The sequence below is a fragment of the Antechinus flavipes genome, chromosome 1 (assembly GCF_016432865.1).
Source record: "Antechinus flavipes isolate AdamAnt ecotype Samford, QLD, Australia chromosome 1, AdamAnt_v2, whole genome shotgun sequence".
Lineage (NCBI taxonomy): Eukaryota > Metazoa > Chordata > Mammalia > Dasyuromorphia > Dasyuridae > Antechinus > Antechinus flavipes.
In genome coordinates, this window is record NC_067398.1 from 116,505,285 (window position 1) to 116,532,801 (window position 27,517).

Here is a 27,517-nt window from a genome sequence, read left to right on the forward strand (position 1 = left end):
AATTTTTTTGTTTGTTTCCTGGACCTGGCTTATGTTTTTAGATCAGATAGAATTACAAAGGAAATGAATTACATCAAAATAAAATTATCAAAGTATCTTTTAAAAAACCAGTTCACAGACCTCCTAAAATCTAGGCCTTAAAAAGTCTTTGATTTATTTATTTTTATTTTGGTCCCAAATATAAATCATTAGCTAAATCATTAGGGCTAAAAGGGCCTTTACTAATACCTAGTCTAAGCCACTCATTATATAAAGAAAAGGAAATTTTGGCCTACAGGTTCAATAATTTGTCCAAGATTACACATGTAGGAAGAGGCCATGGCTGTGATTCTAATGCAGGTTTTCTGACTTCAAATCTAGGACTTTCTTTATTATACTCCACTATATTTAAAGTCATCTCTGCTTTAGTTCCCCCAAACAGCCCTCTTCTCCTATGCCATCATCCTGTCCCCCAACTAGTACAACCAGGACCAAATGTGAGACTAGTTTAGAAGAAGAGAATTCCTTAGAACTGAACCAGAGGCCCCAAACTAATAAAAATATTCCTTTCCTTCTGAAGCAACAGCTGAAAAATCTCAAGAAAACTACAAAAAGAGTAGTAGCGATAGCCTAACTTCAGCTGTCTGAGAGGTTCTTGAAAAGAGAGAGGGGAGTTCATGTGTATATTTTAGGAAGAATGTGGTAAGTTCTTAGATAAGAGAAACTGATGGCAATGTGTGTGTTTTATTCAAAAACTCAGAAATGTTTTCTTTAAGGAGAAGAATAACTTATGGGCCAGAAGGGTTATGATTTTTCAACTGTTAAAGCATTATAAAATTTTCTGTGTGGATAACTGGGGCTGTGGCTTGTGCATTTATAAAAAGCAATTAATTAGTTTTGTGGTGGTATAGTGGAATGAGTAGTGGACTAGAAATCATAGCATTATGGGATTTAGTCTGGAAAGAGTCTTAGAGATCAGAGTCCAAATCCAGGTCATCTGAATCTAAATCTTATGCTCTTTTTAATGCTTCATGATGTCTCAGGAAACATGGGTTCTAAACACAAACTCTATAGTTTATTTGCATGACTTTGGGCAAAGTGGTTTCCTCCCCCTGGCTTTCATGATTGCAGCTTTGGACTAAGCATGCTTCTGGAATTTTAAGTCTAGAATAGAAACAAAATACATTACAGTGCTGTGAGTACTGTTAGAAGTTGGAGATCAAATCAGTCCTGATCCATAACTAAAATGTTACCTCTGGCAAAAATACAGTGTAGAAAGAAGTAAGCAATAGAAAGTACAATTCAGAAAAGTTACATTTAGTATGAAAAAATACAAGTTAGACTATATAGCCTTCAAGGAGGGGAAAAAAAAGTCTGATCCTCTTCTAAGTACAAGCTATCAGGCAGCTGAAGTGCTGGAATTCACCCTACCCTAAACAAGCTCCAGCAGCAGCATTTTTCTCTTCCCCAAAAGAAGGCTCGGGTCAATGCAACCAGATTGGTCAGCTTAGCAAAGACTCTGAGGATGGATGCTCACTTCCACCACCACTTGAACATCCACAGACATATTCATATTGTCCTGCAGAACCAATCTCCTATTCAGTGAATTTTAACCTTCTGAAAAGGGGGTAGGGTGTCAATTCATTCACCCCCTCTGAACATCAATCAGGGGCTGGCATTACAACCCAGCATTAACTAGGAAAAAGCTCTCAAGGTACACAGGCCTCGATTTATAGCTGCCTGCTGCCTTCCCAAGGGCCTTTGCCAGAGGCCATCTCTCACCCAGACACTTCTAGCTTTTGCTAGAGCCTTGTTCTTAAGCTTTGTAGCACTCTTACTTTGCCTCCTGGCCAGGAAAAGAGCACTCAACGATGCAGACGAGGAGCCAACCACAATAAGCTTACTAAGTCTGTGCCCAAAATTTTACCACCTGAAAAGTACTTTTTTTTTAACAATAAGAATTTTATTTGAGTTGTTTTTATCTGTTTCTATTGCAACTACTTTTTACTACATTTTTTTTGAATTCTCTTTCTGCTATTCTTTGATTTGGTAAATATTTTACTTCCTCAAGACCCCAGTTATCCCCTTGAGGGAGTTCCACACCCCACTCGCCCCCCAAAACACATGCATACTTTGAATACACACATGCAACTTGTGTCAGTGGGGCTTTACTTAATGCTCCCAGGTCAGATGGGTGCCAAGACTCCAGTTAACCTAGGTAGGCTTCCCCTAACTGTACTCATAACCTAAATCTATTAATCAAGGAAGGGCCAGGAGTGCCAATCTCACTCTGCAACTGCTAAAACTGGATCCTTTTCGCCCGTTTTTTTTTTTTTTTGGGGGGGGGGGGTAGGATAAGTGTAGGGGCTCCTAGGAACAGCCGCTGCCAGTGAGAGTTAGCTTGGGGGGCTCTTTTTTCTAGGGGTGTATAGCTTACAGAGGGCAAGTCAAGACCCTCGGGACGAAAAACAGGTTGCTCTCCAGGTGGGAGCGCGCCCAGCCTTCTCGTCCGCGGCACCAGGGAACATTCTAACCCACGGAATGCTCTCACCCGTGGAACATTCCCAAAGGCTGAACGTTCTAACCGCGGAACGTGAAACGTTCCCGGAGAACCCTTGGAAAGCTCGTTCTAAATGGTCTCCCGGGCGCCGCACGGGGCTCCAGGAGGAACGGAGCAAGCAGCTCGCTTTTTTGGTCAGTGAAGCCAAACCATCACGGTCGTCTCCCCCTACGGCCACCAGAGACCGGGGAGAAAGGAGAGGGAGGAGGACGAGGAGCCCGCTGCCACTTACCAAGTCCACTGAGGTTTTCCTCACAGGAGTACCAGATGCCCGTGTGGAAATACCTGAAAAGGAAACGGTCGTCGCCGGTCTCCCAGCTGTAGTGCACCCCGTGGGAACCGGTCGTGTCGTTGACCGTGCTGTTGCCGCTGTAGTTGAGGCAGTTGGTCTTCTTGTCTCGGCCACAGTTGGGCTTGGGCACCCGCTGAGTCCCCTGGCACCAGTGCGTGGTGAGGAAGGCGGTGGTGGAGAAGAGAAGAGCCAGCAGGTTCAGACACACGGCCAGCAGGGCTCGGCACCGGCGGCTCGTCTTCATGCCTCTCCGCCCTCCTCGCGGGGGAAAGGACCAAGCGAGCCCGAAGGAAGCCGGGGCTGGGGGCAAGCAAGCTGGTGGGTGCGGGTGGGCGGGCGGCTGTGGGCGAGGAGAAGTTCTCGGAGCCTCGTCACGCGCCCTTCAGCAACCAGTTTCCCCTCGGCAGAAACTCTCCGTTTCTTCCAATCTGTTGCTGGAGCGGCTCTGCAAATGCTGCAGCCGGGTCCCCATCTTCCTCTCAACTTGGGGCGCTCTCAAGGAGGCGGCCAGAGGGACACGAGCGAGCCAGTCCAGAAGGGGCTTCCTTGCAACCCACTGGGACGTGCGGGGCCAGAGCGGAGCTTCGGAGGAGGAGATACAGGAGAAAGGGGAGGTGCAGGAGGAGGAGGAGGAGGGGATCAGAGAAGCTCTGGCTGTCTGGCCGCGAGCATGGAGAGGGAGCGAGTGAAGGAGCGAAGGAACGAACGAACATCTGCTAGCTGGAGGCACATGCCAGAGATGAGGATGCGCTGCCGCCTCCTGCTCCGTGGGGAGACACCTGCAGGCTGCGGGACGACATTGTACTCCAGCTTGGAGATGGGATGGATTAATCAAGAGAAACGAGGATGGAGTCAAGGCAGCTGGGGTAACTGCGGCCCCCGCCCTCCTCTCCCCTCCCCCGTTCCCCCTTTCCCTTCCCTCCTCCGTTTCGCCCCTGGAATTTCCCTCTGTACACAAGGCGCTAAATCACCCTGACAGTCTGAGAACCGCAAGCCCGGGAGGACTACTGGGTCTCATTTGATTTTCAAAAACAGTAATTATGTCGGCCTGAGGAGCTCAGCTACCCAATCTGCGGCACCGCTGTTTTCAGCCTCAGCACCCTCTTCACATACCCTCTTGACGTTCACCGATTTCCTGCCCTGATCCTGGGGGAAGAGATAGATTTGATGATTTTGAAGCTTTCGTTCTCTCTCTATCGGGGCCCGGCTTAAAACAAACATCACAAAATGTCAAGATCAAAAAAAGTTCTAAGATAGTTGAGAAGGACGTTCCGCGCTTATATACAATGCACCTTGTCTGTGATGAGCAGACAGAAGCAAGGAGAGCTTTGCCAATTTGTCTTTAATTCTAGTCCCTGTCTAGGTCTCCATAAGCGAGGCCTTTAACTAGCCACATTTACTGCATCCCCGATACTAGATGGTCCCCGCTGGAAGGGACCTTGGAGATCATTCTAGTCCAACCCCCTCATTTTATCGATGAGGGAAATAAAAGCCCTGAAATGAAAAGCATCAAGGTCACAGAACGAATAAATGGCAGAGCCAGGTATTCTGACTAAATCCAGTTCTCTCCGAAATGCCACAAACCTTTTCCATAGTCCGTGCTGCCCTTTCCATGGTCTTTCCAAAGCACCTGGTAGAATTCCTGACATTTTGCAAGTCATAAAGGGTTCATTAGCAACATCATAGGATATAGTGGGTAGAAAATCTTTCCTGGGAGTCAGGAAGACCAGGGTTCCAGCTCCATCTTATAACATATCCTAGCTGTATGACTCTTGGAAAGTCACAACCAAGAAATTTGAAAATCTCTATTGGTAAGAGGAGTTTTCTCCTATAAAGTTTTCAAACACCAGTGAAATCACAAGCCTGAATAAAATTAAAAGTTATCCATGAAACTGCATAAAGTTATATTGTCCTTAAGACTGGAGGCTGGTCTTTTCATTTCTAACCCACCACTTGGATAAGTAACTTCATTAGCCTCTGACACAGTTCACCCATTTATAAAATCAAGAAAACATTTTACTAATGGACTTATATAAGGGTTCAGGAGAATGCTAATTAAGTTCAATAGGGCCTCTTCCATGGCAGAAAAGTATCAAAGAGGTATGAAAAATCACCACAACTTTTCTCTAGGCTGCTTTTAACTTGGAGGTATTTTATCAGGTTGACCTACTTTTTTTTTTCTTTTTTATCCAAATTTTATTTCATTGGCATAGGAAACTTATAGGGTAGAAACTCTCCACTAATATAGATAGGTGACTCATCTGGAACTTAACAATTTTAGCTAGTTGCCTGGGGCACTGAACATTTAAGTACCTCCCCCCCTGATTACACCAATCTATGATAGCATATATGACAAAGTAGAAACAAAACCCAGAGCCTTCTGACTTTCAGGACTGCTCTCTAAATTACTCTATAAATTACAACTAACCTACCTTTTTCTTCATCATCATATTCTACCTAGGCAAAGCTACTGATATAGCCTTCTATGTAGCTAATTGTCTGCTATTTCATCAATCAAGCTATAAACATTTATTAAAAACCTACTACATGTATATGTGTGTATACGCATATATGTGTGTGTTGCCACATATTGCTAATAGCAATATACCAAATGACAACACATGTGTATGCAATATATGTATATAATACACATATATGTATATACCCACAAACAATATATATACCATATAAGCACTGTACTAAGTGCTGATATAAAAGGAGGCAAAAGACAATTTCTGCCCTCAAGGGCAGGCATTTCAGAGAGAATAGGATTTAGTCAGAGTACCTGGTTCTGCCTTTTACAATCTAGTGGGGAGATAATACGCAAACAAATATATATAAAGAAAGCTATATACAATGTAAATAGGAAATAATTAAATGGAAGAAAGGCACTAGACTTAAAAGATGTCGGAGGTTTCCAGTAAAATATGGGATTTAAAGTTAGGACCTAACTTCCCTTTCGGGAAGTCAGGGGTTGGAGAAGAGGGAGCACATTCCAGACATGGGGAACAGCCAAAGAAAATGCCCAGAACAGATAGATGGAGTATATTGTTCATGGACCAGCCAGGAGACCAGTGTCATTGAATCAAAGAGTATGTAGTGGAAAGTAATGTGTAAGGAGATTGGAAAGATAGCAAGCCACTATAAAGGGATTTGAATTTGAAGCAAAGTATTTTATATTTTATCCTGGAGGTGATAAGAAGTCACTCGAGTTTGTTTTTTTGTTTTTTTGTTTTTTTTTGAGAAGGGGGAGATAATGTGATCAGATATGAACTTTGGAAAATCACTTTTGTGGCTGAGTGGGAAATGGATTGGACTGGGGAGAAAGCTGAGGGCGGGCAAACCCACCAGCAGGCTGTTGCAATAATCCAAGCATGAGGTGATGAGGGCCTGTGCTAGATCTTTTCATTTATTCACCAAATATTTAATGCATACTATGTTCAAAGTACTATACTAGGCCCTAGATATAGAAAGATTAAAAATCACACAATCCCACGGATTTCAAGGAGTTTACAATTTGATATTAAATTTACTAAATACACAGCTAAAGATGACATGAGGCTGAATCCTATTTGAAGCATATTATTCATGGCAAGGGGGAGGAGGGAATGAAGGAGAGGTCACTATCAGTTTGAGGGAGAAAGGAGGAGGGAATGTAGATTGAGGGAAGATTTTATGAAAAATAAAGCACCTAAGTTGAGCTTTGAAGGAAAAGAGGATTTATTATCTATCTATTATCAATAGATAATGATAACGACAGAGTGCATTCCAGGCATTGAATGCATTGATTAGGGAGATGACCTGAATATTTGGAGAGGGGCAAGAGCATAGAGGATAAGATTAAGTAATTGCTCCAATTGAGCTGGAACATAGAGTGTGTAACAAGGAGTAAAGTGAAATAAGACTGCAAAGGTAGATTGGAGCCAGATTTAAATGTCAAGCTAAGAATTTTATATTTTAATCTATTAGCAATATAAAACTGAAGGTTTAAAAAAAAGAATTGAATGCTCAGATATGTACATTAGAAACATTTTGGCAGCTCTTGTGGTTCAGTCATGTCCAACTCTTCATAACACCATTTAGGGTTTTCATGGCTGGATACTGGAATGGTTGACCATTTCCTTCTCCAGCTCATTTTACAGATGAGGAAACTGAGTCAGATTTAAGTGATTTACCTAGATTACATAATTTGTAAGAGTCTCATTTGAACTCAAGACGTGCCAGATGATTTGAACTCTGACAGATAAACCTTCCTGCTTCAAGTCCAGCATTCTATCCTACCCACTTTGCCACCTAAGCTGTTCTTTGTTCATTCCGAGGTTTCAAGCTTGGGACATCTCTGCCACAAAATTACTATTTAATGTTTTGCAAATCTTAAAAGCTAACTTTAATATGAGTTGCTATTAAGTTAGAAAGAAAGGGAGATTTAAGTAAGGAGGGGAAGTGATATTGCTTATAAGTGACAAGATTCATGTACCAAGGTTTGAGGCTTATATCTTTAGAGAAAAGAAGAATCTTGGAGTTCCTAGTCTAGTACCTTTACAGATATGAAAATTGAAATTCAGAAACGTTAAGTGACTTGTCTAACATCAGATGGGTAGTAAATTGTAGAACCAGCATCAAAACTTAGGTTCTTTATGTCAGACTATTTATATAAGCATAAATTATTTTTAGTTATGGTGCTAATCTTTGCTGTTTTGTACTGTTAAATTCTAACAGTGCACATAGATGTATCCTATTTTAAGAACCAGACTTATAGAACAAACAAATTAGAGGGTATTAACAGTTCAAAAGGATTCTTCATGTTAAAGAAATCTAGCAACAAATGCTTTTTATAATTAGAACACTTTCTAACACACCTAAAATGTGATTCAATTTAATCCCCCCAAAATATGATTTACACACAACACTTTTGCTCATTTGGCAAAATAGCTATCTGTCCATCAACTGTCATCTGTTTTAAAAAGATCATATTCATTAATTTTATACTATATAGTATCTAGCACAAATGCCAGGGATATAAATGCTAGATGTTAATTATTATTTCTTGATGGTTTTTATTTTTTAATTCATTTGAATTTGATCTAAGGTGTGAAACACTTTGAACTAAGGCTACCAGCTTGAGGAGTAGCACAATTTCCAAAATTCAAGGTTAATATGCAATGGATTTTTATCTAGTTAGTAATATATATGCTCCTATTGCCAAATCCTTTCATTTTGCTTTAGCAGCTCCAGTTTCAGCCTGGGGGTAGGAGAGAGTGCTCTATTGCAGGGAATAACACTGGCAGGGATCCATACTGTGTATTGTATAATTTAAACCAATACCCCTAGGTCACTGGTTTTCCAGTTTTAGTAGTTGTAGAGCCTTTCTACATTTTAATTCCTGTAACTTTAGTTCCAGCACTAAAATAGTGGTATAGTGGATTCCGGTATTGATTTTTTTTTAATAAACAAGTTAATATGTCCTCCATGACCATTGTTTCTTTCAGGGAACTCCCAGAGTGACATCTTATAGAATCCTGGGATTCTCAATGATAACACAATTTATCGACTACTAGACTTTAGCACTTTCCAGGGTATAGTTATGCAATCTAAAAGTCAATTCAATTCAATTTATAAAGTTTTTATTAAGCATTTACTATGGCAGGGGAGGGAGGAGAGACAATGGTACTAGACTCTGGAGTTTAAAAAAGCAAACAATCCCTATCTTCCTTTCATTCTACTGGGGGTATATAACATTTATTATAGTGAGTAAATATAGAATATAACCGTAGTAATTTCAAGAAATAGAAAATGGCAAAGGGATTAGGGTCAAGAAAAGCTTTGGAAGCAGGTGGAATCCTTGAATTATGTGCTTTGAAGGAAGGTAGGCAGACAAGGGAGACACTCTTTGCAATGGCCTGGAGACAGAAGGGGGAGTGGAATGTATTGGCAAACAGCTGGAAGACTAGTTTCATTAGAATGGAAAGTATATGAAGGATAATAAAATAAAATAAGATTGCAAGGTTGGTGGGAACCAGATTATGAAGGAATTTAAATGCTAGGCTGGGGAGCTTAGTTTAGCACAGAGGATATATGGAATCAATTGAAGATAAAAAAAAACTGAGTAAAGGGTTAACATGATCACATCTGTGTTTTAGGGATATTAGTTTGACAGCTTTTTGGAGGCTGAATTGAAGGAGAGAGTGAATGAAGAGGAAGCAAGAAAACAAATTAGGAAACTATTATCTAAGTTTAAACAGATACAATGAGGGGCTGAACAAGAGTAAAGACTATATAAGTAAAAGAAGACACAGACTGGAGAGTTCTTCAAACGTTATGATGGACAAGATTTAGCAGATGATTGTGTATGGGGTTGGAAATAGTGACAATAAAAATGGCAATTAAATGTGTGAATCTCGGTAAATGAAAAGATGGTGGCAACATGAATAGAAATGAGGAATTTTGAAAGAGGAATAGGTTTGGAGGGATATAATGTTACTTCCATTTAAAACAGGAAATTTTAGGTACCTAGGATACACTAGTGTCATTTGGAATAGTAATGTACCATGACATGGTTGTGGTTTAAATCACCTTGTATTCATAGGTATCTCGAAAGAATATGTTAGCACTGGGGTCTCCCTCATGTGAGGGAGCACTGGTTTTTGTTCCCCTGGAGAGAGAATGCCCATGCCAAAGCATTCCATTTTAACATGGCATTCTACCTTCTACCCACAAACCTTTGCACAAGGATTCTATGCTCTCCCTCCTCACCTGAACTTTATAGAGTTTCTTCCTTTTTTTCAAAGCCCAGTTCAGATGGTACCTTAAATCAAAATGTCAGTTTGTAAACTATGTCATCCAGAATCCTGAGGGGAAGGAGAAGTTCTAACGATAATGCTTGGACCAGGTGGTGGCAACATTCCCAGGCATACTTGGCTCACATTCTATATTACCTATGCCCATACATTCTGCTTATTGTTGTAGATTCTCTGAGTGAGGAAAGTTCAACTCACATCTGAGCATCCTCTCTACAGTGTTCCCCAACAGATGGATGATGCAGTCTCCATTTAAAGACTTCCAGTAATGATGAATTCACAACTCATATTATAGCCTATCCCACATTTGAAGGTGCTTATTGTTAATAGTAATGTTACTGTTGTTATTCAGTTAGCTTTGACTCTTTGTAACTTTATCTTGATAAAGATACTGCAGGGCTTTGCCATTTCCTTCTTCAGCTCATTTTATAGATGAGGAAATTGAGACAAACAGGGTAAAGTGACTTGCCCAGGATCACACGGCTATAAGTATCGAGGCCATATTTTAACTTGACTTCATGACTCCAGGTCCAGCATTCTGTGCAATATGGTGCCCCATAGCTGTCCTCTTAATAATAAAAGTTGATATTTTATAGTATTTTACAAAGGGCTTTAATTCAGTGTCATACTTTTATCTTTACCATAATCCTAAAAAAATGAACCTCGGGGTAAAATAATTAAATCTCCCTCCCCCAGTTTTACAGCTGTAAAAATCAAAACACAGAAGTTCAATGACTGGTCTATGACTTTACACAACCAGTAAGTATTGGAGGCAGGATTCAAACCCAGGCTGGTCTCTCCTGCCTCCAAACCCAGTACTTCTTCCACTATGTCACCTTGTAAAGAAGTTTTTACTTGCATCATGTGGCAATTTGTCTCTCTGAAACTTTTGCTCTTTTTTGAGCCAAAAAGAGTAAGTCCAATCTCAAGAGCCCAAAGGTTTGTCAATAATGTATCATTATCTCCAAATTCTTACTTTTGAGGAAACAAAAGCACACTTTACCTGAGTAGTCTCTTTTGGTTTTTTTGCAAAAAAGGAGACAAAAAATTCTGTTTCCATATGGCATAATAATGTACTTAAAGAACCCTCCAAGAGTAAGCAAAAATACTGGAATTATTATTAGATAGAATAAAGTTAGCAGTATATAATATTACTCTGCAAATATTATTGGCATTTCTCCATAGAAAAGGAAGAAACAATAATAAAAGAAAATATTTTAAAAACACATTTTTAGGAGTTAACTTACCAAGACACTAAAATTTTTATATGAAAAAAGAACAAAGCATTATAGAATTCAAAATGGCAGTTAATTGAAATAGATTCAGTATTAATGTTTAAGATGTGTCAATATAATAAAAAGTTAAACGTTAATTTACAGATGTCATGCTGTGCCTTACCTGAATAGTTTCACAAAATCATTTTATGCAATCCTGGAAAAGCTTAAAGTCTAGTAATAAACTGAATTTCTGTCATCTCAGGACCAGCCCAAATACAGAGAGCCTTATTACCTGAATGGTCATGAGGGAATACATTTTTCAACCACAGCAATTTTCCAAGACTATTCACCAAGTTAATTACAGAAGTGGTACAATATGCATTCATGAAGAAGGGACCCACACTAGTGGCTAATTTTACAAATGAGGAAATTATAAATCTTTCAAATTCTGTAGATTTTGCTTTCTGCCTAACTCTAAAGTCAGCTCTTTAAGAAGGTCACTAACCTACTTATGGGGTGCTAAAGTCATTTGCTTATACTATTGTCCAAATCTCCAAAATGTAAATTTTAAAAGTGGGAACCCCTACTAGAGTAATAAAAATAGCTTGCATTAAAGCAATTCAAATTGTTGAGCTTTTAAACTTATCTCCAAGGTGACTTGAATAAATATCAATGTTATTTCTTCTATTTTAGGTTCAACTTAAGGCTCTGAGGTGAAAAGCTAGCCTAAATGTACAATTTACAGGCTTATTATTAAGGACCAAACATTTTTCTGGGCCTCTTAATGCTATTTGCAATCACAATAACCCCAGGAGGTCGATTCACCCAAGGAGAAACTAACTAACTTCATTAGAAAGTGATGATCTCCTTCCTACTTTTCTTGAAACAGTCCTAATGGCAATGCCATAATGTCTGTCTGAGTTTTATATGTGGGTCACAAAACATTTCTTTGACCTTTTGCCACTGATTCATTTCTAGATAGTTTAGGAAGAAAATCTATTTTATCTCTTTATAAAATATTAGCCTAAGGTATGGCTATATTTTTTCCTATACTACAATATGTGGTCTAGTATGGCTTTATTATAGGCTCATACTATGAAAAAAATTAGCCAGATACTTTTTTTTAAGTGAGAGGGAGAAGAATTCTGTGAAAGTATTTACTTAAAATTGTGAATATGACCCAGAGTACTAGTATTCCAAAATCAGCTTTACCATCTTATAGTAAAAGGGATAGTACCGTGTTTCCCCGATAATAAAACCTATCCCGAAAATAAGCCCTCCCCTTACTGTGTAAGATTCCTCTAAAATAAGCCCTCCCCAAAAAATAAGCCCTATTGAGATTGCTACTGTAGTGAAGGTGATCCCCTGCGCTACACACTACATTATGGTACCCTCTGTATGCACCGCCCCTCCTCTCCCTCCCTCCCCCCCCACCCCGCCCAGGTGAAACGCACACCGTGCTCCGAGCTGCATCCAATCAGAGCTGCAGCAGTGAGCGCGTCATCCTGTTCTTCCCCAGTGATTTGCTTGCTGGCGCCATTGAGAGCAGTGCTGCAGAGGAGAGCTGAGGCAGGACAACATAAAAACCCAGTATGAAAGTGGGAGTGAGGGGGCATGATGAAGGATAAAAGGGGCATGATGGAGGATAAAAGAAGAACTCAGCCAGCACTCACCATCCTAAGGAAATGAAGAACTTCCTTGCAGAGAGAAGAATAGATCAAGTAATGATTCCTGCAGGAATGACTGCCCATCTCAGACCCTTGATATTGCAATAAACAAGCCATTCAAGGACCATTTGCGCATGGAAGTCAATGACTACATTGAAAATAGAATGGAAAGAAATCAGAGTGGAAACTTTGTGAAGCCCTGTCTGCCAGAAGTCGTGACTTGGGTGAAGAAGTCATGGGATAAAATTACTGACAGCTGTGTCGCCAAGGCACTACGAGCAGGTTACCTGGACAAGACATGTTCATTTAAAGAGAGCTATATTGCTGGACATGACAGATTGGGTCCATTTCTTCTGAAGGAAATAGAGGCGCAAGACATCCAGGATGGAATTCAGAGTATGGACACTTATGACGATGTTGTTGAAGAAGATGACATGATCATTATTGAATAAAGGTACTTTTTTTGTTCACATTTACCTGTTTATTAAAATTGCTGTCAATGTTCATTAAAATAAGCTCTCCCCTGAAAATAAGCCCTCTGGGGTTTTTCTGTCCAAAAAATTAATAAGACAGTGTCTTATTATCGGGGAAACACATAGAATGATGGAGTAGTATAATACTTCAAAATAATCATGCCAACAGTTAATACATTCATCTTTATATATCTTATATCCTTGTACTTCTTGGAATATAATTTCAACTTTTAACTTTAGAAAGATGGGAAACCTATATCCTGTTATTCCCTTTTCAGACAATTGAAATTAAAAAAAAAAAACACAAACTTAGGGACATGCCTCTAAGTTTTCAAAATTTGTTTTTTTAGATCATTCTTCAAATAATAAGATTTAACATCAATGACCCTTCTAGACAAGCATAGTTTCAGAGATTATCCCTTGTTGATTCATTCAAGTTTTTATTAAGTTCCAACTGTATGCAAAATATTTATAGTATTAGGCCTAAAGATAATCCAAAAAGAAAAAAAAAATAAAGTCAAACAGAATTCCCATCCTTTAAGAGGTTAGTGAAGGAGACACATAAAACATTTAAGTATAATGACCGACAATAAATTATTAAATGCTAAAGAGTGCTATAAATAATAAATTTTATAGAAATTTTTAAAAAGTTGACTATAAATGTAGTCTGGAGCGTTCTCTGAATGAGAAAGTAGAAATTGAGCTGGACATTGAAGGATGAGTAGAATTAAATTAACAGAAAGGTAAGGAAAATTCATTCCAGGCAGGGGAAACAGCATTAGGAAATATTTGTAGTTAGGTATGAGTACAGGGTTTTATGTTGGGGAATAGTGAGAAATAAGCCTGGATTAGAAAACGAGAGCATCTAATGGAAGACTTCAAATACCTTGTACAAAGTGGTCACTTGATTTTGTTGTTGTTGTTCAATTGTTTCATATTCCTCATGAGTCTATTTGGGGTTTTCTTGGCAAAGATACTGGAGGTATTTGTCATTTCCTTCTCTGGGCTATCTTGCAAATGAGAAAGCTGAGGCAAACACAATTAAATGGCTTGCCCAGAGTCACAAAGCTACTAAATATCTGAGGTCAGATTTGAACTCATGAAAGTGAGTCTGACTCCAGGCCCAGTGTTCTATCTGTTGTGCCACCTAGCAGTCCTGAGCACTTGATGATGTTTGTTAAATTTAAGTTTCCAAATTGATTAGTTCAGACTCTTTTAGAGTTAATGGTGTTTGTGATCAGGAAAGTGACACAATAATGGCAGTGGTAATTTATGGAAATCAATCTAGATGTGGTATATGGGATAGATTGTAGTGGAAAAGCTCTGGGGATAAGAAGATCAAAAAGGAGGCTATTAAAATGACTCCACTATAAAGTGATGAATGTCTGGAATAACATGGTGGCAATGAGAATGAGAAAGGAAAGCACAAATGGGAAGGAAAAAAATAAATCACAAGTCTTGACTATTAAAAATATGGGATATGAGAGAAAAAGTAGTTGGATGGCACAGGAGATAAAATGCTAGGTCTGGAGCCAGGAAGAACTGAATTCAAACACTCACTAGTTGTGTGCTTTTGGCAAATCAACTTAACTCTGTTTGCTTCCATTTTCTCATCTGTAAAATGAGCTGGAGAAGAAAATGGCAAATCACTCCAGTATCTTTGGCAAAAACAAAAAACAAAAAAACAAATGGAGTCACAAAGAGTTGGGCACAACTGAAATGACTGAACAACAAAATGGGAGGGAGGGGGAAAGAGAAGAGTTAAACATAAATGAGATTTCATGCCTGAATGAATGAGAAAATGATTATGTCATTGACAGAAATAGCAAGGTAAGAAGGGTAAAAATTGTTTGCTTTTGGGGGGTAGCAGAAGATGATTAATTTAATTTTGTATATATTGGGATTATTTCAGGCAATCCGAATGTTCTAATAGTTTTCAGTGGTTCCCCCTCACCTACAGAATAAAGTCCAAATCCTTTGCTTATCCTGGCACTCGAGGCTCTCCAAAATTTGGCTTCCCTCTGCATTTCCAATTCTATCTGATACATCTTCCCCTTAAGTACTACTGAGTACTCAAGAGAAATGGATTTCCATAACATCCTAAAAGTATGCCCGGAACATTCTCACCTACTTGTACCTTTGTTCCTATTTTTTTCTTCTAAACCTGCAATACTTACACCTATCATCTTCATCTATTCATCCTTCAGGAATTAGCTCAACTGGATCACCTCCTTACCTGATGTCCCCAGATGGAAGTAATCCCTCCATCATCTAATCTAAATTTATAGCCTATTGTACTACTCTCCTGAACTTTTCATACTCTTAATTCATATTACATTTATTCAGATAGTGTTGTATAATGAATAGAGAAGTAGTCTTGAAGTCAAGAAGAGCTAGATTCAAATTCTGCCTCTGACACATACTGTGTGCCTTTGAATCAATTATTTCTCAGTCTTCAACGCAACCTTCTAATAATATAAATTGCAGAAAATGTGCTCATCTACATTGGCAGAGGACATTACCTCACCCTGGAGTTCTTTATATAAGTGAAGTCACAGGTCTACTATTGACATTATTATACTTATTTATGTGTATATACATGTGTCTTTTTATCCCCACTTCGTTTTAAGCTTCTTGAAAGCAGGAACACTCGTGTATTTATCACTTCAGTTCACCCAGTGCTTAGCATATAAATAGTAGGTACTGTTTAAAGAAAAAAAATTCTCAAAGATATCAGTAGATATGGGATTGAAATGCAAGTTTTGGTGCTTATGTAGGAAATGTGAGGATTTTCAATGGAGAGGGGATCATTTTATAAAGGAAAACTACTCATGCAAACCTTAGCCCCTTTCTTTAAGCTCTTTCTATCATAGAGGCAATAGTAAACTACTGACAGTTTTTGAAAGTTATGAAACCTATGGCTTAGAAAGATTATCTTGGTTGTTGTGTAAAAGATACATTAAAGAGAGGATAGATTGAAGGCAAAGAAACTAAGGGCCTAAATTGAGGAGTGGTAGTAGAAGGAACAAGAAGGGAATGTTTAAGAGAGATGTCACCAAGGTAAAATTGGTAGCATTTAGCTATCATTAGTTGACTGTGGAGTGTGAGGGCTAGAAAATAGTCAAAGATGATTCTGAGGTTTCAAAGATAGGTAACCTATTCTCTATTAGAGAACTTTGGAGAAGGAATATATGTTAGGAAAAAGACACCTTCAGTCGTAAATATACTGAATTTAAGATATTCAAGTGAGGATATTCAAATTGAGATGAATAATAGGTAGTTGAAAAGCTAGGACTAAAATCCTGGAGAAGATTAGAGGTGGATGTATTGATTTGAGAATCATCACTGAATGGTTATAATTATCTTGATAGAGTTCATAATTGGGCCCACAGAAGATGAGATCATCAACACAGAGCACATAGAGATAGGAGAAAAGGGTTGCTACTATCCTTGGGAACAACTAGATTTAGGGGATGGGTGATGACTGATGAACTACCAAAGGAGACTGAGGAAGGACCAGTGTGATAGAAGCTAAAGAAGAATGATATTTCCGAAAAGATGGGATGGTTAGTAATGTCAAAAACAAAAACAAAAAAGTCAAGGAAGATAAATATTGCTAAAAGCCAAATAATTTAGTAGCTGAGATCACTGGTAACATTTGAGAGAATGATTCAGTTCCTTCCTCAAATAATATTCCTAACTAGTTACCTTTTTATTTTCCCCCCACTGTCTCCAAGAAAGTTAACTTTCTTGTTTTCTAGAACCAAGTCTTCCACCTGTGTCTTAGAGATTCTACTTCCCCAGATCTATTTATCCTCTCTCTAAAACATGTTCAATCTGTCTCTCTCCACTGGCTTCTTCCCTTCTGCTGTTAAATATGCTCAGGGTTCCCCTATCTTGGAAAAAATCTGTTCACTCTAGCTGCTGTCTCATTTTTTAATTCTTCTCTTACTTCAGATTTTTCAAACATCCACATGCCTCTACTCTCTCAACAATCACTCATTCTCTAATGCCTGCAATATGGCTCTTGTCACCCCTACCCCAGTGAAGTCAAGCTTCCATTTCTTATGACTTCTTTTAGCCATATGCAATGACTTTTCTTCATTTATTATCCTTCTTGACCTTTCTGTACCACAGAGAACAGCAGTTGTGTAAAGCATGAAATCATTAAGAAATTAATAAAAGGATGGCTTAGTAGGAGACAAGACCCAGCTGGATTCTATAGAATGTAGAGAAATGTAGAGAAAGGGGATGTTGGGTGACAATCCATGGAGCTATGAATTCTAAAGAGGTGGATTATTCCACACAGATAAAGCAACTTTGCACAAGTCGCTTAATCTCTCTGAAGCCTTAGCTTTCTCATCTGTAAAAATGAAGATATTCTGTTGATTGCTCTGCCTTTCCCACAAGGTTGTTATGGGGATAAAATAATATAATGTATGTGAAGGTGCTTTAAAAACTGGAAAGTACAGGTTAATAATTGTATTATAACTAGTATTAGAGACATCATGGAGATAGAGGGTTGGTCTAGAAGTCTGGAATATTAGGGATCAAGTCTTTCTTCTGAAACACACTGTTTGTAGGTTTCTGGGTGAATCATTTAACCTCTTATTACCACCATAAATCTCTCTAAGACTCTAAGTTTCAGAACAGTTGCTAATCTGCTTTGGAATATGGGTTTTCTTACCAGGAGTTCCCCTATACCATTTAAATCACAGATGCAAACCAAAAACCAGAATACACTTATTGTCATTGTAGTCTGGCAGATACATGGAATTCTATGTCTTTCTCTAGCATCACTCTAAGGCTTGGGACCCGAGGCAAAGAGACTCTCCAGAGATCTAAGGTGGAACTCAGCAAAGCAAAAATCCAAGGGGAAAAGAGATTCTACAGTGTAAGGGCATGCATAGAAGGCTAGAACCCTTCAGTTCCATAAGGCTAGGTTACTGAATGTAGTGAAGTTACAGAGGGGATAGGAGAAATCAAGTAATCAAGGTTAAGCCATTAGAGGTCTTTTTGGAAGCAGAGAGCAGCAATTTTGGTTTCTAAGATACTAGTAGAGGTGACAAAAAGAAATTCATTCCTATTCAATTCCCATGCAAACACCAACCACTGCTTAGAAACCTAAACCCACTTGCACCAGCTGCCCAGGTTTCATAGTGTCATTCCTATCTTTCACCCACTCCCTCCTGGCATTCCCTCCCCCTGTGCCTACTCTGCACCTGTTCCCTGTTGCTCTGGTTCATTCTTGCTATCTCATTCTACTTCTTGTCCCAATTTCTCTAAAAGGTGAGGGGCTTGAGTAGCCTCATTCCCAAGCATCATGCATAAAATCTCAAATTCTAATAAGCAAAGAATCTAGGAGAAAGTCTCAGGCTCTAAGGAGCAAAAAGGAAGGGGGAAGAGAAAAAAGTAGAGGTTCTATGTGATCCACTTCCTGAGATGTGGACACTCCTCTACAAACATTCCCCTATCCCTGGGAAACTCAGAGTATCCTTTGCCATGAGACCACCTATATCTTTCCTCCTTTTACCTTTCAGTAAGTTCTTATGAACAACATTCTACCATGAAATGCCCATCTTTTAAGATTTCTTCACTGTGCTCAACTCCTTACCTTTTTCAATATTTCACTCTTAGGAAGGATACTCTCCTACCCCTAGAACACATTCTTTTTTCTCTAAAACTTAAGATTCAAGCAACTATTTCACTTTTCTAAATACTAAAACAGACCATTTTCAATCTTGGATGAACCAATTCACTGGTCACACACACACAGCAGCAGCTAGACACAGCAGCTCTCTATTGACTCAAGGACACTCCTTTGAGTCTTAGAGGTTGGAATTTCCTAGAAGGAATTTAGGAATTTTAGTTTCTACCATTATTGGGATGAGAGAGAAGGTTCAGAATGTGGTACTCAAAAAAAAAAAAAAAAAAAGAGTACCAGGTCTCTTTTCCAAACAGAAAGATTCCCTTTTCTTCCCTCTTTTCCTAAACATACCAATACAAGATGTCTTGTTTGAGAATCAACAGTTGAACCTGTAAATTGAGGCATTTTTGCCTCAATAGCAGGCTCTTTGCCCAAGAGGAATTATTCCTTTGCAATCCGTAAGAAGAAGGGGGGAGGGGAAGAGAAAGGCGGCAAGGCACTCTGAGTACAACATTGGCAGCTCAAGGGGGTTGGCTTAGTTAAAGAATACATTAGGCATTCTCTCTCAGCTTGCTGCCTTCTGTCTAATGCATTTCCCTCCTACTGTTTTATTTGTATTGGAAACAGAGAAAGTAAAGTGGTCCTCCTTGAGCTTCACCTTCTCTTAATGGAAGCAAGATGAAAAGCTATTTAAAGCAGTCTTCTGATCCTTCAGGAAAAGGTCAGTGACTTGGACAAACTCAGACCCAGTGGAACTGTAACATCTTCCTATGGGAATATAGCATAGAATTCTGATAGGATTGGGACTGAGGAGCATGGCATTTTCCTAATAGTCCAATGGGTGGCAAAAAGCCTCTGCAACTATTTAAAAGGCATGGCAGCTGAATGGCTCCCCCAAGACGAGAAGCACTTTTGTCATATTCATAAAACTGCCACCAAAATGCAATGTTTTGATGTTGATTCGCGGGAGAACATTGGCGAGTTTAAAAGGCAAGTCAACAAGTCGTTATTAAGCACCTGCTACGTACCCTGAACTATGATAAATCAAAACTGGTGTGGATCAAAATGAGAATCTGTAGGGTGAGTGAAGGCCCTGTTAGCTAGAGAAAAGGCCGTTAAAGTTGGAATAGGTTAAAAAAGTGTGAAGGAATTTTGGGTAGACTGTATAATAACAAGCATGGAACAGCTTGACTTACAGTACACTTGAATAATGGGACTCCATTTTAGTGCTTGTTTTCTAGGCTTTCAATTTTACAAAGAGAATAAGACATAGTTCCCACAATAGAAGACTGATCTGTCCCTCAGTATAACCCAATTCATTATATAGGTAAATGGGGTTTTTTCAATTATTTTTAATTGTGTATAAAATGTCAGCCTGAAATGCATGCAAATGTGTCAATATGCCAATGTCAAAATACATATGCACGTGTAATAGTATACAGGAGATTACTAGGATAGAATTGTGTACTTTTGTGCAAGGTTGAGCATTCACGTAGTTGTGAGGTTGAGTGTGGATGAGGGAGATGTCTCTCTGTAGGAGCATTTGTAAAGGCATATGAGAGTAGGTGAAGAGTGAAGGACAAAGAAGGAGGTGGCAGGCATACATATTCTCCTAATCATTATACTAAAAATAAGCTGTGGCAGAACACAAGGCCACTCAAACCTTCACAAAATGTCCATATTTCGCAGGCAAATATTTTATGTGCAACAAGCAAAAGGAATCAGAAAACCAGTACGCACCCCAACTCTCGATATTTCTAATGTGACCTCTGCTGTAACTATTACCTAAAAAGCACAATTCCCCTGCCCCTCCTATTTCTGTTGGTCTCCATGGTGGAATTTGGATAACCTAGAGCCAGAAGAGATCTAATGGATTAGAGCACCTCGTCTGTCTCCTTCATTTCATAGAAAACTGAGAACCAGGGAGATTAAATGATATTCCCAAAGTTACACAGGTATTAAGGAATCGAGCCCACTGGAATCCCTGGACAGGGGAAGGAAGGGACAGAGCATCCTCAATCTCCTGCGTGCCTAGTCTATGTTTGAAAAGTCTATGTTTGATATGTCTGCTGCATATCAGAGTCCTTTGAAATATAGGATTTGGAATCAGATGACCTGGTCTCTCCTTTTCTACCTGTATGACTTTGGACAAATCACTTCACTTTAGAAGTCTATTATCTCATCTGTAAAATGAAAGATCTGGACTAAATGATCTCTAACACACCTTTTAGCTCTAAATTTTATGATCTATTTTTAAATGAATCAAGAACTCTCATCATAACAAAGGGAATATGACAAAAACAATATTCAGATTTTTTTTACTACATACACGATGACAGAGTCTAGGAGCTTTGTTTCATTAATGTAGTCTAAAACCATGGGAACTGTAGTAGAGGCTTCTGCAACATAAGACCCCTTGAAATCATCACTTAGGTATTACATTTCCAGATTATTCACTAAGAGTTCAATCAGAAAATTACAGAATCCTTGCATCACAGAGCAACACAATTCAACAATATTAAATGGTTAAGCATACAAAGATTGGAAATGACACAGTTTAGAGGCGACACAGCCTGTATCCTGTCATTCACCTTGATGATATTTGGAAATTAGGGTTAAGTGCTAGTTCTGCTATTTAATACCTATCATTTTGTACTAGAGATTTCACCTATTTGGGATTGAACTGATGTGCCAAGATGAACAACAGGATTCCACACAAATCAAGGGCTTGCCAGATGTCTCTTCCTTGGTTGCAGGGCAACTCATCATAAAGAGATGGAGCACGGTAAAAAGAAAATTCACTAGCTTTGGAGTCAGTAGATCCCGGTTCGAGTTCTGAATCTGCCATTTGATGGTTCTGTGATGATGGGTAAATCACTTCCCCTCGTCTGCAAAATGAGGCTAAAAGTATTCGCAGTAACAATCTCGATATAAAGAAAGAGATTTGTATGCCGTAAACTACTATAAAAATATAAGCTGTTAGTATTATGAGAAGTTTTACAGTCTGAATGACCCTGAAGTAACCCTGAAGAAAGGGCTTATATGAGCAGTCTCTCTGATCTCCAAATAGTTGATTCATTATAGTCATTATAATGAAAGGAATAACCAGATCAATTATTTGCATTCCAGTTATTTCACTCATATCCCTGACCAAACAGAATTAGCCTGGGAAATAAAATCTATTTCTTAGTCTTCAATATGCACTTGGTTAAATCAGCATGCTATCCATACCTAACCATTGATAGAGCTGGCACCACAATGAGAAAGTGAACATGAGAGTAATTACTGGTGGCCACAAGTGATTCAGATTCAGAATGGTAAGGAGTTATTGTAATAGACAGTAACAGATGAAGGCATTTGATTCCAACTAAGAAAATTGAGGAAATAAAAAGATCAGCTGGGAATGTCAGTCAATATTAACACTCATAAGAATGGAAGAAACTGCACAGCTTCTTTAAAAACAAAACAATAAAGGGACAAGAGGTTATTCTCTTTTTGCAAAAGAATGCAAAGAGCAAAAAGTAAAATCCAACATGATTAAGTGAAGACATTGATCAAAAATCTCATGATAAAGAAAATCCTAGATTTAAAGAGGAAAGAGAGAGGGAAACAGCAAGGCAGCCTTAGAAGATTATCATGATCTTAGCTTGCATTGAGAGATAAAGTGTCTAGACTGAGGCTGGTGATGGCCAAGTTGGATTCTGGCCAAGTCAGACCACAACTAGACTGTAATATTTGCTTCTAGCCACCACATTTTAGAAAGGACATTGATAAACTATATGGGTCCAGAGGATAATTATTAGAGTAGTAAAAAAAAAACTGGAAACCATGTTGAAAGTTTAAATGTCATAGTAGAAAGAGTACCAGGTTGGATGTAAGGGAACCTAAGTTAAAATCCTGACTCAATTGTTATGTAAAAAATGATGAGTTGGGGCAGCTAGGTAGTGCAGTGGATAGATCACGAGTGATGAAGTCAGGAGGACCTGAGTTCAAATCTGGCCTCAGACACATAACACTTCCTAATTGCCTCAGGGAAAAAAAAAATTTAATTGATTTTAGAAAAACATGCTAAGATGTATGAAATAATGAAAAGTAAAATGAACAAAATCAAGACAACACTGTATACATTAACAGCAATATTGTTCAAAGAATAATTAGAACAATCAAGTTATTCTGAGAACTATAAATATTCAAATCAACAGTAAAGGATCTATGAAGGAAGATGCTATCCATCTCCAGGAAAAAGAAGTGATAAAGGTGAACACATAAATGGTTTTCCTTATATTTATAAATTTACATCAAATGGTGACCTTCTCAAGGGAGAAGTGGGGATGGAAGGAGAGAGCTAGTTAAGAACCTAAAATATAACAAAACTAATAATAATTAATTTTTTTTTAAAATCCTGGCTTAAGGCAGTCAGAGTAATCACAAAATCCTAAAATTTAGAGCAAATGGGTATTTATTTATTATATTTACAAATAGGCAAACTAAGACTCAGGAAAGACACTTGCCCAAAATCACACAAGTACTCAGGTTCTGAGTCCAAGTCCACTGTTCTTATTACCACAGGTTTCTTCCAACTCTATGATTCTATGATCCAAAGAAATTATTTTCTTTCCCTAGGCTTCAATTCCTCAACTATATAAGAATTAGACAAGCTATAAATAAGGTCTCTGAGCTCTGACATTCTGGAATTCTATATCTCTTACTGACACTCTCCCTCCCTCTCCTCACAGAATCATATGGTGAATAGAACAGAAGATTTGAAATCAAATGGCCTAGTTTCAAATCAAGACTCTATTCATCCTTTACTCATGTTCCGTTAGATAAATCACTCCATCCCTCAGAGTTTTAGTTTCATTATCTCTGAAAGGAGAAAGTTGGGTTATATGATCTCTACAATTCCTCCCAAATTATTCCAATGATCCTAAGATATATAGATATAATATATGTACATGTGTATACATATGTGTATGAATATATGTGTATGTGTATATAAAATGATCTTAAAATCATTCTATACAATGTGTATATATGAGTAGATGCTTTGGGTAGGACAACTGGATATTAAAACTAGAAAAATAGAGGAAACCACATCTTGTGAAGTCTTAAAAGTCAGCTTAAGGAAGTTTAGGTTATCTTGTAGGTAGTAGAAAATCACAGAGGTGGGGGGGTTTTTTGAGCAGTGGAATGAGTTGTGTTATAGGAAAACTATTCTTACAAGTTGTCCAAGATGGACTCAAATGAAAAGGATTAATAATTCACGGGCCACTAAAACATTTCTAATATAAGATGATGAAAGTCCAGTCTAGATGACATACTTGGGAATGGAAAGGAAAAGTAAGAAATGAAAGCTATTTTGTAGAAATAATTAGTTAATCCATCCCTCCTTCATGGCCCACATCCTCTTTTGCCTCTCTGCACCTTTTAACACTGCTCACTACACCTATTAAGTGGACAATGCTATAGTTTTAGATATCCAAAGTCAAACTTTTGGGCAATCAGCTCTTTCACCAAGGGATTTAAGGAATTTTGATCCCCAAATCTCCTTTACTCCTTTCTCATGGACACACTCTCATGCCTTGGCTTCCGTGATAGTTTTTTTCTTTTGTTGACTAAAAATCTATCCTATCCTGGATTTTTTTTCTCTTCTGTTACCATACATTCTCCCTTAGTGGTATTGTCTGTTTCACTGAGTTCAATTATATTTACACAGATAACTGCCAGATCTATATATCCACTCTTCTTCTCTTTATAAATTCAATCCTACAACAACAACAACAACAACCTGTTGGTCATTTCCCACAGGTAGAATAAGCTCTGTCTTCAACTATTTGAAGAGTTTTCATTTGTGCTGCTTAGTCCCAGAAACCCAAATTAGGGCCAGTTAGTGAAAATTGTAGAAAAACAGAATATACTTTCAATGTCAAGGTTCAATGTCAGAAAAATCTGCCTAACCATTACAGCACTCCCAAAGTGGAGTGTTTACTTATCTCCCACGGCTATTATGAAGTATCTCACTGTCTCACAAAACTATGTATTTCCTGTCTCTGAAGGTTGTCAAAATGAAGGTGGATGTCCACCATCAAGGAATGCAAAAAATTGGTGCTCCTGTTCTGGTATTGATTTTATTAGATGACTTCTGAGGTCCCTTCCCACTCAGAGATTCTGTGAAGTACTTGTTATAGTTAATAAGAGATGGAGATATATAAAATTAGGAGAATATAATTTAATGCTAGAATTAAATATGAAAGAAACTATAGGAAAGGAAGAAGATGCCAGTGATTTAGGGAAAACCAAGTATTAAATTAGATTGGGCATAAAATTAATGAGGACTACAAAATGTATCAAATAGCAAATTCTTTATTCAAAAATCTGTCCTTCATAACAGAAATATAAAGACAATTTTTTAAAAATGACACCAGAAAGCAATTAATTGATCACCAGAAGAAGATATAATAACATAGAAAATTCATCTTGACACCTATATGTAATGACCGCGTATTTAAAGTCAGCCGGAGTCAGGAATTCAGGTTAAGGGGAAAATCTTCAATATTTATTGAAGCGAAGAGGTGAATAAAGATTGCTATAGCAAATATAGGCAGTTGCGACAGGAAGCCAGCTAAGAGAGAGCGACGCGAGCCGAGGCAACCATGGAGGCAACTGTGTCGGCAACTGTGTCGGCAACTGTGGCAATGGCCGTCCCAAAGGTCTCTCCTCCCCTTCCTTCTCCACTCCCCTGCCTCCACCCACCAAAATCGTCATTTCCTATACAACACATCAGGACTTGCACAAAGAGTGGGTGGGGGCCATTCTCTCTCCAAGCTTATCTATTAATAGAGTATGGTCCAATTACTATTTAGCCTCATGTGCTTGGGACCTCAGTGCATCAACTCAAGCCTCAGCCCATTACATCTCCCGCTTTCTTTTGTTTTAGAACACAGGTGATCATGCCATCCCTGACTCTTCAGGGAGGTCAGAGCCCCCAAGGGGAGGTGATCACACCCTCCCTGATTTCTCAGGAAAGGAGGTGAAAGCACCGAAAAGGAAGTGATCACGACCCCCCTGACTTCTCAGGAAGGGAGGTGAAAGCACTAAAAAGGAGATAATCACGCCCTCCCTGACATCTCAGGAAGGGAGATGAAAAGCACCAAAGGGAAGTGGGGGTTGCTAGCAGGTTTCTGGGCTCAAGGGTCTTATTATGCACAAACCCATCAGCATGGGAACACATAGCACATAGCAACAACGCAGAGACTATTAGTGATGACTCTCCCCACAGTCAGTGCAGGCTTGATGTGGTGTAACAAACATGAATTATGCACCCAAGTAACGGTATAACAAACAATATAAATCAACAGTATGATGTAAAAGATTGCCAGAAGTCCTAGAAGGAGAGTATGTAAACAGCAGTCACACATACACCTCTTCAGCAGCCAAGAGATAGTCCAAAACCAGTCTATTGTCCATTGCTTCACATATCAGGGAATCCAATGATCCCCCCAAGTTTTTGAAGTCCAGCAAAAGTCTTTTTATGTCTTAGGGAATCCAATGATTCCAGCAGATTTTGAAGTCCTGTAACAGTCTTATCATTTCTCAGAAAATCCAATGATTCCTGAGGGCTTTAAAGTCCTACAACAATCTTATGTCTCAGAGAATCCAATGATTTCTGAGGGTTTTGAAGTCCAATGATTTTCTATGTCCATGAGTCAAACGCCATAACTGCCACACTCTTTCAATGGTGAGCACAATCAGCAACAGAACCACCCGATGTTTCTTGGGTCTTCTCCTTCGTTTCAAGGGTCTGCTCCGTCTCTCTGCGATGGACAAGGCGAATACGGCTCGTTGGCACCCATCTGATTCCTTCTCCACCTGTAGAGATACAAGCAAACCCTCTCCCCCAAGCAGTTAGCCTATCTGGTCCCTTCCATTCACCACTTTCTGGGTCTCTCCACATCACCTGGCGATTATCTAAAGATAGTGGAGCTGCTCGCACTGGACATTGCCCTTCCGGTGGGTTATAAAACCTGTCTGCCGGAGCCAGTGCATCTTCGTCAAAAATCAAGAAGTTAATAGTATAAAGAGCTAGATTTAGTAGTTCTCTAGGGTTACCTGTGGCTCCCCCTTTCTTTTGTTTTTGGAGGAGCGTCTTAATGTCTCTGTTTCTCCTCTCTACTATTGCCTGTCCTTGAGGATTAAAAGGTATGCCAGTGGTGTGTAAAATCTTATACTGTGCACAAAAGTGTGCAAAATGTTTGGAGGTGTATGCAGGACCATTGTCTGTTTTTATTGCTTGTGGCACACCCATAATGGCAAATGCTTGCATGAGAAATTCAGTGACCACTCGGGCTGTCTCTTTTGCTGCTGGTATGGCAAAAGTGAATCCTGAAAAGGTGTCTACCACAACATGGATAAAAGACAGACGACCGAAAGATTTATAATGGGTCACATCCATTTGCCAGATTTCATTGGGTCTCAAACCACGAGGGTTCTTCCCTGGAGGCAGTGTAGGAGCATGGAAAGGAAGGCAAGCTGTACAGCTTTTTACTATGCTCCTAGCTTCCTCTTTTGTAATCCCAAATTGTAAACGCAAAGCTCGAGCAGCCTGATGGTACTTAGAATGGGATTCCTGGGCCTCCTGAAATAAAGGTGTACTGGCCAACATAGTTAAAAGGCTATCTGCCTTTGAATTCCCATCAAAAATAGGGCCTGGGAGTCCACTATGTGAGTGGACATGCAAGATATAAATCTTACCTGGATGTTTTCTCACTTGCTCCTGAAGTTCCTTAAAGAGCTGATATATATTAGAAGCTGCAAATTTTATTTGGGCTGTGGCAATTCTTTGTACCACACCTACTGAATAGGCTGAATCAGATATTATATTTATG

General features: G+C 38.9%; 1 protein-coding gene across 2 annotated transcripts in view; it reads right to left on the reverse strand.

The window, feature by feature from the left end:
* The window catches only part of GSG1L (GSG1 like), a 365,420-nt gene extending 362,252 nt beyond the window's left edge, over nucleotides 1-3,168 (reverse strand). For both annotated transcript variants that reach the window (XM_051988348.1, XM_051988336.1), the window contains exon 1: nucleotides 2,772-3,168. In XM_051988348.1, coding sequence (XP_051844308.1) covers nucleotides 2,772-3,075 — 304 coding nt within the window. In that variant the 5' untranslated portion in view covers nucleotides 3,076-3,168. The remainder of the gene's footprint in view (nucleotides 1-2,771) is intronic.
* Between the last annotated feature and the right edge of the window lie 24,349 nt (nucleotides 3,169-27,517).